This window comes from Castanea sativa, chromosome 8 (assembly GCF_040712315.1).
Source record: "Castanea sativa cultivar Marrone di Chiusa Pesio chromosome 8, ASM4071231v1".
NCBI lineage: Eukaryota > Viridiplantae > Streptophyta > Magnoliopsida > Fagales > Fagaceae > Castanea > Castanea sativa.
Window position 1 is genome coordinate 54,372,326 of NC_134020.1, and position 13,822 is coordinate 54,386,147.

Sequence of the window (13,822 nt, forward strand, 5' to 3'; positions counted from 1 at the left end):
TAATATCAAACAAACACTAAGTTCATAGTATAGAATTTATGCAAATTAAATTATAAACTTCACATATATGCCAAATAGTTCCTTCTGTCACTTTGTCATCCATGAGCTAATGTCCTAGTCACATGACACACAAGGACATAAAATTGTCAAAATAAGATTGGAGTGATCAAATTGAGCTAATGCATGTGTAACTTATCAATATATAAAATAAAAATTGTGAAATAGAAATATATTCTTGAATTTGGTTGGTTTACAATTAAGGTAAGTTTGGTAATTTTTGTAAAGTCACTAGTCAATTTGTGAATCTTGAGGAGGTAATTGGTTAGGATATCCCATTGGGCGAGCAAACCCCCTTGTCCCCTCAAAAACTTTTCATTATTTGCAGCATGTAAAAGAAGGCACATTGGCTTCTCTTATAGTATGGTATAGTTCCGTTTAGATGCTTGTTACCTTACAGATTTATATCCATGAAGATATTAATGCAAAATCATTGATAAATATAAGGTGTTTATTGCTTCCAGGGAAGTATTTTTTAATTTAAAGGTTGTTTAAAGTTATAAAACCAAAGGTCATTATAGTACATAGTCTATTTGAGCACATGCCCCCAAGATTCTAGTAAAAAAGGATAGACTTGGAGTGTATTTATGAGTTAATTCATGTTGTGTTCTTCCTAAGAAGGTATCTCATACGTCGGGCACATGAGACCTTTGTCTCATTGACAGGAAGGGCGTACGCACGCAGCGCATACAAAAGTTTTTCCTTCTTCCCTTATTTGCCAAAAGGTATGTGCATTGGTTCACTTCACCATAAGCATGTTGATGGACCACCCTCCACTGTCTGTTCAATAATTTCCTACATTCAAAATGAGATTAGACAGAGTCGGAGAGGCATAATAGCTAAAGGTTAGCATAGAAATCACTAAGGTCGAATCCGACTCTTAACACTTCATTTTTGTAGCCCATTTACCAAACCATGTTGAGACCACCGTGGGATTTTGTTGTGAAGATGTAGGGAAGGTAAGAAATTTTTTTTAGCAAGGTTTGTGGTCCGAAAGGCTATTTGAGTTTGTTTTATATGATCTTGCATAAAAATGAGGGCATTGCAAAACTAATGGATATTACGAACTAACCAGATTGTCTCTAACTGAGCAAATATTAATGTAATGGAATCATCTATTTTAGCCATTTGAATGTAAAGAAGTGAGTTTTACTTTGGGTGCAAAAACAAGTGAGTTTTACCTTCTTTTATATACACAATTGCAAAAAGGAACACCAGTGACATTGCATCTGAGTAGATAAGTAATAATAGATAGCATGCAGAGAATCTATGATATAATTTCTAAAGATTTAATTGTAACCTCTATCAAAATAAAGAAACTAACTTCAGAATTCTGGATTCCATTACTGTTACTTGGTAGCAAAAGTAAAGGTCAATTTTCAAGGCATTGATGATACCTTATTAGATTAACATGAGGTCAAGTTTCCGCTGTGAAGCCATTTATATAGATGAATTATAGGGAGTTTTAGTAAAAAAAATTGAAGGGAATGGACATTCAATCCAGTCCAAACACGTTAGACCCAATAGCAATCGATTTCTACATGGATGTTTCGGGACACTCTTATTATTCGTTGCCTCAGTGGCAAGTAAGCTCGTACAGCAAAAAATGCCATAACGAAAAATAAAATGGGTTGAAGAAGAAAAGGAAGCTACCATGGAAGAATTGGAAATGTACATATAAGGTAGAAGAGCTGAAAGTCGAGTTAGAAAGTGTTTACTCAAAAATCAGATTTTTAGAACTCGAAATCATTGAGGAGGCAAATGCAAAGATGGATAGGATATCCAGCAAGACTCCATGGTAAGAGAATACAAACAATTGTTCAATGGCCTAAATAGTAAATAGAGCCTTGACCCTAGAAGGCAAAAATGCATACTAAACTACATGAGTGTTACTGGATCTTTTGCCTTTAGCCGAGTTCTCATTCCCGCAATCTCATTCCCACACAACGTGCAATGTATTTTATTATTAGTTTCCTCTAATATTTTAATAATTTCCTTGTAAAAATTTTAGTATTTAGCATTCAAAATTTTTCTTGTTAAAAATTGTAATATATAGTGCAAATAGATAGACGATTAAAGTAGTGTAGTGATTTGATTATACTATATGTATTTACAAATTTGAAAATTGCATGATATAATGATTAGTATAGATAGACACGTTTCATTCCTACTAAAAAATGCAAATATAATTGTGATAAGATAAGTCTTTATCCTTGTCACAAATTACATCATTAAAGTAATTAGTATGATATAGATGGTAATTGTGAACCATTTAAAATTTTTTTTTTAAATCAATACTTTTTACACTAGCAATTTTTCTAAATGTTTGTGTAAGTAAGAAAGTAACTTTTAATTGTGGGAGAAATTATCCAATTCAATCGAAGGGTCACGTCAATAATATCTAGTGGTTCCCTAACCAATAAAATGTTACAATGTGTTCTAATATTAGAGGCACAAAGAAGAAAGATATGAACCATTGATTCCAAAGGAGGGAGTACTCATATATAGGAAAGAAAGCAATTGAAATATACACTTTGAAACTCAATCATCTTAATTAATATTTACAAAAAAAAAAAAATTATCTCTAGAAGTGGTTTCCAACTATTGATTGGATTTGCTTTACTAACGTTAGAAAATTTGCTATTTAAACTAATAAAATTAAATTTCGAGGAACAATAGACTTTATTTCAAAAATTAATTAATTAATTATGAAATTTATAAATAAGAATTAAAAATACAAAACACAATCATGTCCTTCGATTGCAAAAATTGAAGCAAGCTCCCAAAAGATCATGTCCTACTATCATAAAGAAGAAAAAAGAAAAAAGAAAAAAGAAAAAAGATCTCGTACATTTTTAAATTACAAATAAAATAACTTTGGGGTAACTAATAACAAATTTTTTTTTCTCAAATCTATTAAATTATAAACCTCACATTCAAAATTTCAAAAACAATTCTAATAGTTCAGGCTAATAAAGAAAAAAAAAAACTCCATCTATTAGTGTACAATAGGATACATAAGTGTGTGTGTGTGTGTATATATATATATATATATATATATATATATATATATATATATATATAAAAGTAAAAATACAAAAAGACCAACAAATAATGTGTATAAAAAAAATTAAAAAAAAAAAATGGAATAAGGTTTAGAGGGTTAGAGGCTGTCAAAACAATATATTTGTTACTACAATGACATCCGTCACATACCCATCAAATCAAAACTCCCAAAGTCATCCTTGTGGCTTCACCCCTTTGTCAAAAAATCAATCACAAATCATCATAAACCCAACACAAAAGCTCCAGCACTAAAAATCTCAAACAACCAAAGACCCATATTCAATTAAAACCCTCACAAAACCCATGATGACCTCTAACCTCCACATCAAAAACACAAGTTGCTGCCACTCAAAATCAAAACCACAATAGCTCTTATGTGGTTTTAGCCAACTCATATTGTTAGGATGAGATGGGACAACATGATTGGATTAGACAGCGTAGTCAAGGGGTTGAAGCTAAAGCACATTTTGTCAAATCTCATGTGTATTTGAGTTAGGATAACGTGAAAGACTATTGATTAGTGTATATAAAGGAAAAGAAGTGCAAGAAATGAAAACTCAAAGTGAGAAAGAGAAAAAATGTCTTGAAACGATGAACTTAAGAAAATAAAGAGTCCTTATCTTTTAATTGGTGTTTATTTAGTAATTGAGAGAGAGAGAGAGAGAGAGAGAGAGAGAGAGAGAGAGAGAATAAAGAGTTCTTATCTTAAATTGGTGTTTATTTAGTAATTGAGAGAGAGAGAGAGAGAGTCTTGAAAAGATGAATCAAAGAACACAAAAGGTTAATATCTTTTATTACAACAAGAGAACTCTCAAAGAGAACACCATGACAGAACCTCGTATTCTTCCCCTGATTGATTGATATATATATATATAACTAATATTGAATTTACTGGCTTAGCCACACAAAGACAATGTCAACAAAGCAATCAAAAATTAAAACCAGTTATCCACTTTCCAAATTTACCTTGCAATGCTTCAGTAATGGGGGTAATCATCGCAAATAGCCATGTTCATTTCTCAAAATTCAGCCCACTATTAATCCAATACATCTTTGTGGTCTCCATATATATATAACCACACGAGCTTACACATGAACACGCATGTAAACACTTATTTAAGTATATTTCAATAATTTTTTTTTATAGGTAATCAGAAAGCTTTTATAAATGATAGAAAGAAAGACATACAAGAAGTTCATGATGATGAACAATAAGAGAAAAGCTACTAGGAAACTAAGCTAATGATAGAAAGTATATTTCAATAATATCAACATCGAATTTGAGAAGATTAAGACATTCCCTCAAGAAACTTAATTGTCTCATATCAGCGCTTGAGACTGATATTATCGGACATACATTTTTTCTTTTATAACTTACACTTAAAGACATAAATTTACATAAGACAGTATTGTTCCAAAACATGACAGCAGCTTACAATATGCATAAGGGAAAGTAGAAAATCTAATCCTACCATCCAAGCCTAAAGATTGTATCACTTACATAGTTACACACCTACAAAGATGCCAAAGTCTAGACATATAAACATCATACGAACAGAGTATCGTACTCACATGTCCATGTCATCAAAAATTTCCCCATCTTCCTCATACGGTAATTCAGCCATTAGAAATTCCTCGGTCACCAAATTACTGCCAAAAACAGAAACAATTGAGCCACAGACTAACCATGACAATCAACGGGAAATACCATACATAGTATTAAGAAGTATTTCAACCCACCTTAAACAACAAAAACGAAAACTCACAACACGCTTTAGTTTTCTGTGATAGAAGAAGAAATTGAAAGACCATCTGAAGAGAAGAAGTGCCCATGTCATAATTGCAGCTATGTGACTAACACTAATTGAATAGAGATATCAAACTTACATGGCTCCTCTCTCTAGAAATGGATCAGCATCAGAGTCTGGATTGTAACTGTAAATTTCACAATCTGCTAGTTTTACAACCTGCATCGCAATGTATTATAGCACTGCCTCTTTGTATGAATTGCATAAAATTCTGTAAATTAAACTCACCTCGTCTAAAGCCTTGTACAAGGAATCTAGCAGGGAATTGCCCCCATTAGTCTCAATCCATTCCTGCAATTGAATGGTCCAACCAACATGTAAGGCTCAGTGATGTATCCTTCATAATAGTATAAGGTGATAAGAAACAGTATTATTAATACAAGCCATCAGACTCTGCATCATCACTACCAGAAACATAAAAGCAAATGAAATGACTTACCACTTGCCTCCAATTCACATAATAACAAATCCAAACACTCTACCAAATTACTTCAGAAATGGCAAGAATGTCCAATGGTACATCAGAAGTTCTACAATTTTTTTTCTAATTCAGGCTTTGACATTTCAGGCCACCATACTTCAAAATAATTTACCAGTCCCTATATCAGAGAAGGCAATAGTCCCAAAGTATGATAACAGTGTTCAATAATGGTCAAAGTGGAACTTCAAAATATGAAGAAAATAAGGATAAATTACACTTTTCCACTTACAATGTCCTCCACACCCGCCCACCCTGCCCCAATTAAAAATTCCCCTTACCATTAAAGCTATTCACATGATCACGTATTCACGTACTGATTTTTCTTTCATCCTTCTGTGATTACATGACAAAAATTACGGAACATTTAACAGTGGGGGGAACATTGCAACTACAAGATTGATTGCTCAAATTAAAGTTTAATGACAACATTTCAATGACCATATACTTTAGGGTGGGAAGGTGCAATTTACCCAGAAAAAATTAATAGTGTAAATTAGTTTTTGAAGCCCATAAGCATACACCAAAGTGACATCTCATTCGGGTCACAAGCTTTTAGGTCATGCAAGAACATGCAATTTTTTAGCTTTTCAAAAAGGGAAGCAATTCCTAGTCCATCCCCCAAACCCACCCAAAAAAATATTGTATATCTTTGGAAAGAGAAGAGGGGCAACTGCATGTGACTTTCAATGGTTTTGATAAAAAAATAGAAACCAACATCCCTCTAGCTAGACAAAAGTAAAGATCATAGAATCAAATTTTTAGAAATACCTTTGATGCTTCAAACATGTAGGTATCAAAGATCTGCTTAAAACTGTCCCAGCTTTCCGCTGTGAAGAACTGGTGAGCTTTCATCGCACTAGAAAACCGCAAAGATGTAGGCAACATCATAATATAAGGAAACAAAAGCCTGCGGCTACACGTCTATAGCACGCACTTAATAGATATGGGTTAAATAGACCAACCATATGAATAGCCACATTAGACTTTGGGAAATGGAGAGATTTGAACTCTCAGCTCCTTCTAGAGCAACAGTTCTATGAACCGTCTGTCAAACCCTTTGACAACACTCCCGCAGCAATCAAAAGAGGATTATTAGTGGGTTGCCATGTCGCCCAATAAGCTGTCAATGGCATTACCCATAATCCTCCATTTTAGCCATATTTTAAATAAAAGGGTATTTATAAAACATTAGATACAGGAATACCTGAAGTCATAATCTGGATACATGTGATAAAGTGTAAGAACCAGGTAGATCAATGTCTTCCGGCTGGAACAAACATAAAGGACAACCAATCAAAAAAACATATGAGATAGTCCACAGAGTTTCCAAAACCAATCTAGGTTAAATTTGACACCTGGATCTGCTCAACAAGACATCAGCTGGGGAGGGAGAGTCGGTGTCTGAAGATTTCCCTAGATAATCAAGCATCTGACATAAAAAAGTAAGAATTAAACACAGATACATATAGAGTATCAAAAAGATTCACGAAGAACCAAATCTGCTGTGTGATTAGCCAAGTAGTGAAGTTCCACATTAAATACCAATGACAAGAATGAGTGAATAATATAACATAATAAGGCCAAAACCCATTGGCTTAAGCTTTTGGGTCAAGTGGTGTCCAATATGTTACATTAACCCCTCAATTGGAGTCTTCCTAAGGTGTTATATCCCCCAACAAAATGTATTAACTCTACAGAGCATCACCATTTCACTTATGGAAAAAAAATCATACAGTGCGCACACACCAACACCCATAGCAACAAAGCAGCAGAAATTTACTATTAAAAGGAAAAAGATGGTAAAAGAAAGTAAATAAAGAGTGAAGAGTATGATTTTCATGTTAACCTTTTAGAGCTTCACCATCTCAAGTAAGGAAAAAGAATCATACAGAGCACAAATGGGATTACTAATAAACACAGAAAATATATAAAGAGTGCATTTAGGGAAGTCATCTTATTTTTTTACCAAGAAAGAGGAGCAGACCCACTTTATCTTTTCTGACCTCCTCTTTATAAAACTAATATTAACAAATATGAACTATTTATGAGAAAAAATACAGCTTAGATGGCATCCATTAAGACATCGAATGCTACCAGGACAAAAAAGGGGAGGGAAGAGAACCAAAAGGAAAAGGAAAAATACCAAAGGCTTTAAGAATATTGTTCATCATAACTGTCTTTCAAGGAGTAAAAAGAATCAAACAGGTAATAATGTTAAGTGCCTGATTTACCTCATTCTCCAAGCTGAGAGAGAGTTTCTTATCAGTTCCCGTGTGTTTGCCTAGAGGAAACAAAGGAACACTATGTCAATCTTGAAAAAATGATCAAATACTTCTAGAATAAATTGTAGACTTGTTCTTACAGGAATAAGCTTCAAGGCAGCCTTTAATGGTACGCTCCCCAAGATTTAGATGACTCAAGAAATCATTTAATCTGGAAAACAAAATATAAATTAATAATGAATATCAAATTAGAAAATAAATAATTAATAATTAAAAAATACTTAAGACTATACTCTTAAAATCTTAATAGCATTACTCAGTTTCCTTTATGAGGAGAACCAAGGTTCGAATGCCCCCTGCTTTGTGTAACAATTGAATTATCAAAAGAAAAAATCTTTAAAAAAGAAGAAGCAGTGGAACTGAAGTGTTTAATTTGTTACTCAAGTTCAAAATTTACCGATCTAGTGGAGTGTATTCTAAGAACTTCATGATGAGTATACTTTGACTTGATGCAATAATTTTGACAAAGCAGATACCGCTTGTACTAGAGTTTTCCCAGAGATCCTGTATGATGAATGACTATGAGCATTTTATCGAAAGTTAGAAAGAATAAAGATGTCCAAGTAATTTTGCTAGGTGAACCAAGTCAAAGCTGTTCATTGATCCCATCAAGGTAAATGGAAGTCTGAACACCTATGTGTACCAACAGTACTAAACTCATAAAATAATAGGACTTGTGTGCAAAAGAAACATAATTAGACCCAAAAACCTTTTTTTTTAAAGAACCAAAACCATTTAAGTATAGGGAGTATCCATAGTACAAAATTAATAATATATGCTTCATGAGACATAAATCAATAAAAAGCCCTCTATAGCCGAATATTCCACAATAACAACAAAGCCTTTAGTCCCAAAATTTTGAGGTCAACAATGGAACCTCAACATATTAAATCAGGATCAACCACATGTAATTTTTTATCACCATTCTATCCTATCTAAAAGTATAGTCTCTACCACCTCTTTAATTAGCCAATATACCACAACAAACATAAAGTATGGTGTGGAATTTAAAAGTTAATGAAGTAATTTTAGACATAAGCAGAGATACATAACTTATACACAGTTTTCTGTTCTGTTTTTAATCTTGAATTCACTGTAATCCATTACCAACCTACTTTTGAGCAAGAATCGGGCATAGTTCAGTGGTTTAAACGTCCACACCAGCAACCTAACAATTCAACCCCACATGCATATAAACATTTTATAAATCATCTCACTCTGAAGTTTTTCATTTAATCATTGACACAAACTTTTCCTTCCCCCAAAAAGGATGCCATTCAATTCATTTGAGCATTAGCCTCAGATCATACTAGAGTTTCTCAGAGACCCAGTATCCATCCCAAACTATAAAATTCAAAATTTTGTGTTATGATAACTAATACACTAACAAAATCACTCATAGACCCAGTATGTCAGTATCCATCACACACCATAAAAATTCAAAAAATTGAGTTTTAAAATCTAAAATTACACTGACAACATAATTATTGAGAGACCCAGTATCCATCCCACACAATAAAGTCCAAAAAAACTGTCTTTTCAAAACTAATATTACACTAACAACAGAATTGCTCAGAGGCCCAAGTATCCTTCCCACGCCAAAATAATAATAATAATAATTAAAAAACCTGTGTTTTGAAAAGTATTATTACACTAACAACAGAATTACTCAGATGCCCAGTATCCATCCCAAGCCATAAAATTCAAAAAATTATGTTTTAAAAACGAATATTACACTAACAACAGAATTACTCAGAGACCCAGTATCCATCACACACCAAAAATCCAAAAAACTGTGTTTCAAAACTAATATTACACTAACAACAGAATTACTCAGAGACCCAAGTATCCATCCCACACCAAAAAATTCAAAAAAAAAAGAAAAGTGTTTTGAAAAGTAATATTACGCTAACAACAGAATTTCTCAGAGACCCAAGTATCCATCCCACACCAAAAAAATTTATGTTTTGAAAAGTAATATTACACTAACAACAGAATAACTCAGAGGCCTAGTATTCATACCACAACATAAAATCCAAAAAAAAATGTGTTTCAAAACTAATATTACACTAGCAACAGAATTGCTCAGGTATCCATCCCACACCAAAAAAATTGTGTTTTGAAAAGTAATATTACACTAACAACAAAATAACTCAGAGACCCAGTATCCATAACACACCATAAAATCCAAAAAAAAAAAAAAAAGTGTTTTAAAAAATAATATTACACTAACAAGTAACAACAGAATTACTCAGAGACCCAGTATCCATCCCAAACCATAAAATCCAAAAAACTGTGTTTAGAAAAATAATAATACACCAACAACAGAATTTCTCAAGAGACCCAGTCTCCATACCAAAACATAAAATCCAAAAAAATGTGTTTTGAAAACTAATATTACATTAAAAACAGCATTGCTCAGAAACCCAGTATTCATCCCACACCATAAAATTCAAAAAACTGTGTTTTCAAAACTAATATCACACTAGCAACAGAATTACTCATAGACCCAGTACCCACCCAACCCTATAAAATTCAAAAATATGTGCTTTGAAAACAAATATTACACCCAAAAAAAGTCAAACCCCAATACTGCCCAACAAATTCAACATTAATTAACACTACAAGTCCAACATAGACACGCCTATTAAATTCATCAACAACAATAAATGATGGGTAATCGTAAATTTAACATTAAATAGCAAAGCACATAGTTAATAATAAAAATAAAAATAAAAAACCAACACGTTTTCCATAAACAAAGCAAACTGGAATGAAAAACTGAACAAAAAGAAACGAAATTAACGAATTGAAGTACCTAAGATTTGGTCAAATTAATGGCAAGGGTTTGATTTGAGCGGGAGAGGAGTGGATTTGGGCACGATGGAATTTTGGGATTTTGGGTATTTGTTTAAAATTTAAAGGGATCCAAAAAAAACTAAAAGGGTTTCGAAGAGCGAATATTCTTGTATGCTTGTTAGATTTTGGTTTGATTTTAGAGTTCCTAGTAATTATAGGAGACTGGTGGCAATGAATTGAGTTTTCGTATGGTTTTTGTGGTTGGTACAATTTGTGGCCTGTGTGAGAGACCAATGGGCTCAACTTGGGTGCTATACCAAATGGACCTCCAATTTGTTGGGTCAAATTTCTAACACTATTGGTTAGGTGTTGTACCTTGACCAATACAACACAAATTTTTTTTCTTCTTCTTTTAATATATATAATAATAATAATAATAATAATAATAATTAATTCAATTCAATTATGTGAATCAGTTTGTATATTTTCTTTCTGTAATTCTTTTCTTTTTTCCATGTATATGATCATAATTAATAGGCTATTAATTTTCATATGTCAAACTTCATTTGAAAAGGAAAATAAAATCGGCTTCAAAAAAAAAAAGGAAAATAAAATCTTTATTAGTTTTATCGATGTAAGGAAAAATTTTGTTGAAAAAAATATAAAAAGTGAGAGTTTAATTGAAAATAGAAAAAATTATTAAAAAATAAGAAATTCATAATTTAATAATTTATTATTCTTATGCATTTGTGTTATAAGTAATGAAATATAAGAATGATTACATGATAAACTCTAATATTTATTTTTTTTAAGTGAAATATGAAATTTAAAGTACTATATTCACAATATAGTTTTAAAGTGTTATTGTAGGGGGATGAACTTGTACTCGGGCCGAAGGCCGAAAGCCCAACAGATCAAGTTGTATAAGATGGGCTTGGCCCAAAGGTGATGGTAGGAGTAAGAGGCATGTGATGTAAAGAGCAACACCCAGAAAGAGATCCCGTGGAGAATTGAGCTAACTACCACCGCTGAGGCTCCTATTTGAGGCGATAAGTAAGGCTCTTCCTACAACAAACACATAAAGGTCCACGGGTAATCAACTCCCTACTTGATCTGAGATGTTACCGCCATCAAGATCATCTCGGTAAACGTCACAAAGGGATAAGGATCACATAGGTGGCATTAATGAGATACTGTCTACCCAATCTCTTCCATATTAAATGCTGGCAGATTGGCCCGAATAGTACAAGCACCCCTAAAATTCATTTTTTCTTGATAAAATGGTGGAAAAGTACAAAGATGATGTGACAAGTATTGCCTAGAACCAGGAAGCAGGCCAACTGGGGGATAAGGAATGGGAAGATGCCTATAAAAGGGGGGAGGTGTAGTGTCAATAGGGAGTTCAGAAAGTTTGGGGGAAAAAGCTCAAGAAAAAACAAGAGAGAGAAAATTTGTAATAGTTGAATAGATATAAGAGTTTCTAGATTTCTTTCCGGCTCTTTGTACCTCAAAAACAATATATACATCAATAAATATTCTCATTGTCCCTCTTTTCTTTCTAATAAGTTGTTTAGGTCTCCCATTATGGAAATTCTACCTTGTATTTCTAGTAAATTAATTGTGCAAGTCAGTTACTAGGTCACTGTAATCTTTCACGATGTTTATTTTTTACCACCATAGTTACAATTTGATTATTTTATTAGTCTATATTAATTAATATATCAAAATTCACATGAGTTGCACTTCAGGTTAGTCCAACTATTAAGTATTAACAACCTTTTTCATTTAAATAGTACATGATAGGGGAATAATATAGCCTATCTCCAAGTCGTCCATAAAGGTCGTCCATAGCCCACCTACTACCATAAACACCCTCAGAAACTTACCTACAAGTGCCTCGTCCAGGGAAGAAGAGCTCAAGACGAGGTACGCACCATCAGAGTGATGCACTCGTCCAGAGTGTCGACATCCTCGTCTTGAGCAAATTCACCCGTTAGACGAGGCAGCCCCCGCGTGCGAAACAAAGCACGCCCAACTGAGGAACTCAAGGACGAGGTTGTCACACTTAGGAAAATCTCCAAATGAGATATGATAATCCCTTATCCCACGCGTAACCGCCAGGTATCCGTTGTGAAACAAGAGCATAACTTCCAGACGGTTATGCAAGTTACGTTTGATTTCTATCTCTCCTTGAAGCCAGGAGAAGTTCCAATTTTGGTAACCGCCTATGATAACACTATATAAAGGCTGTTTCAGACAAACCCAAGGTATGTTCAGTTTTGACTCCAAAAAAGTTGGAACTCAAATAACTTAGAGGAAAAAACTAACTTTGCCATCGGAGGACTTTTGGCCGGCAGCCCCGGTCGCCTTTGATACGCTTTTCTTTCTTTTTCAGGCCGTAGAAAGATCCAGTAGTCCTTTCTAGTCCGAAGCATCCAGCCTACTGATTTTCTTGGCATCATCAGTACATAAGTGGAATTTTGACTTAAAAGAATCAAAAAATGACGTACAATTGTTTTAAAAACCTCTAATTGATAAATACAATACAAATATTTTTTTTTTTTACATAAAATTATAGCTTATTATTCACATAAATTGTTTTTTATTATTATATAGCTTATTATTCACATAATTTTTTTTTTATTTAGACTGATCTTAAGTATTTGTGTGCATATGTCTGTCCTTTAGAAATTTTACCCCACTTGACATTAAAGCTTGAGTCCATCACTAATGTGAGTTATTAAACCATAACCATATGGTTGAATCTAATTAAAAATTTTAAAATACATATCCTAAGCTACGAAGATAATAAATTTGGATTTAGAAAATGTGCTCTTAACCCAAACCTGTATTTTTTTAAGTGCACAAAAATGGACTAAAGTGGATCAAAATGGACCAAATGAATCAAATTAGATTGAATAGAACTGAATGGGCCAAAGTGAACAAAATAGTATCAATAGGACCAAAGTAGAGAGAATAAGACCAAAGTGGACCAAATGGATCGAATAGGACAGAATATGACCAATGTGGACTGAATTGGACTGAATAGATCCTATAGGACTAAATAGGACCAAAGGGGACCAAATTTGACCAAAGTGGACTGAATGGACGGAATTAGACCAAAGTTGAATGAATAAGACCAAATAGAACCCCAAGTGGACCGAATAAGACCATTGTGGACTCAATAGAACTAGTGTTGACCGAATATGACCAATTTGAACCGAAGTGGATTGAATAGGACCAAAGTACACTGAAGTGGATTGAATAGGACCAAAGTAAACCGAAGTGGACCGAATAGGATATTCTTGTATATTTTCTTTCTATATCTC

At 33.2% G+C, this 13,822-nt stretch overlaps 1 protein-coding gene across 1 annotated transcript; it reads right to left on the bottom strand.

Moving 5' to 3' along the window:
• Positions 1-4,402: 4,402 nt before the first annotated feature.
• Positions 4,403-10,797, bottom strand: LOC142605659 (uncharacterized). Its single transcript, XM_075777093.1, has 11 exons — positions 10,513-10,797; positions 8,092-8,198; positions 7,775-7,845; positions 7,644-7,693; positions 6,768-6,841; positions 6,617-6,679; positions 6,181-6,268; positions 5,160-5,222; positions 5,011-5,090; positions 4,864-4,935; positions 4,403-4,773 (listed from the first exon to the last, which is right to left on the bottom strand). Exons 2-11 carry the CDS (start codon positions 8,121-8,123, stop codon positions 4,692-4,694), a joined length of 675 nt encoding a protein of 224 aa, XP_075633208.1. The 5' UTR covers positions 8,124-8,198; positions 10,513-10,797; the 3' UTR covers positions 4,403-4,691.
• Positions 10,798-13,822: the final 3,025 nt, after the last annotated feature.

Bases quoted from the DNA above. Each gene is read 5' to 3' on its own strand.
- LOC142605659 (XM_075777093.1), bottom strand. From the start codon at position 8,123: ATGAAGTTCTTAGAATACACTCCACTAGATCG. The intron at 5,091-5,159 runs GTGAGTTTAATT...ATTGCGATGCAG, and splicing joins TGTACAAGGCTTTAGACGAG to GTTGTAAAACTAGCAGATTG. The intron at 4,774-4,863 runs GTGGGTTGAAAT...TGTTTTTGGCAG, and splicing joins TTTCGTTTTTGTTGTTTAAG to TAATTTGGTGACCGAGGAAT.